The 1026-nt window shown below is 64.2% G+C and overlaps 1 protein-coding gene across 2 annotated transcripts in view; it reads left to right on the forward strand.

Annotated features, from left to right (window-relative positions):
* AXIN1 (axin 1) overlaps positions 1 to 1020 on the forward strand; it is a 19192-nt gene extending 18172 nt beyond the window's left edge. For both annotated transcript variants that reach the window (XM_015409913.1, XM_015409914.1), the window contains one exon: positions 818 to 1020. In XM_015409913.1, the coding sequence (XP_015265399.1) occupies positions 818 to 944 (127 nt within the window). In that variant the 3' untranslated portion in view covers positions 945 to 1020. The remainder of the gene's footprint in view (positions 1 to 817) is intronic.
* Positions 1021 to 1026: the final 6 nt, after the last annotated feature.

Genomic DNA, 1026 nt, shown 5'->3' on the forward strand with positions numbered 1-1026 from the left:
CGGGTCACTGCAGCTTGCCCCAGGACCTTGACTGTGCCGGCTGCCCCCCTCCCCGGGCAGGAGGAGTCTGAGGGGAGGCAGGGCTGCCCCATGCTCAGGGCGCTGCCCCCCCCCCCGCCACCGCCCGACCTTCTGGGGCCAAAACCCCTCCTCTCCTGCTTGGACAGGTTGAGGGGAGGAGTCTCTTTCTGAGAGGGGATTTTTGGGTCCCGCCCCTTTCTCAAGGGGGGCGGGGGAGGGTCATCAAGTGGACCGCCCCCTGCCACCATTCCTCTGCCCCCCCCACACACACTGGGAGCCTGCAGGTGGTGCTCCCCCCCCCGTCCCAGTGGGGCTGGGAACTCGTTAATTATTTATTTTAAAAGAAGACTGTTCAGCAGTCTGGGAGGGGCGGGGTGGGGCTGGGTTCCCGGGAGCGCTTTGCACAGAGGGCCCCGGCAGGCGGGACACCTTCTTGCCCTCCCCTCTGGGTCTCCTCTGGCCTTGAGGCTTCTGTGCAAGGAGGGCGGGGGACGTTGTGCCTGCCTGCTTGTCTTCAACACTCAGTACGGCCGTACGGACCAGGCATTGCCTCTGAAAGGGGTGTGTGGGCAGCCTGCCGAGGCCGGTGAGGAATTCAGTGTGTGGAGAGGCCAGGCAGAGCTTGGAGTGCCGGGGGGGGGGGCTTTGTCCCTTGGGGCTCCCGTGGCCGTCTTCAGCAGCCTCGGGTGTCCCGGCCAGGGACGGGCGTGCTGAGGTCTTCTGTGTGGGTCTCCCCTCGCCCCCTGGATTCATTCATTCATTCATTCCCCGGGACTTCTCCCTCCCTGTCTGGCAGGTATTACTTCAAGAAAGTGAGCGATGAGTTTGACTGCGGTGTGGTCTTTGAAGAGGTGCGTGAGGAAGAGGCTGTCTTGCCCATCTTCGAAGAGAAGATCATTGGGAAGGTGGAGAAGATTGACTAGCCCGGGAGGGGTAGGGGTGGGGAAGCAGTGCAGGCCAGAGCACGGCCCCCACCCCACCCCACCCCAGGCTGCCTGCAGCGGT

The sequence above is a fragment of the Gekko japonicus genome, unplaced genomic scaffold (assembly GCF_001447785.1).
Source record: "Gekko japonicus isolate JY-2015 unplaced genomic scaffold, Gekko_japonicus_V1.1 scaffold78, whole genome shotgun sequence".
Taxonomy (NCBI): domain Eukaryota; kingdom Metazoa; phylum Chordata; class Lepidosauria; order Squamata; family Gekkonidae; genus Gekko; species Gekko japonicus.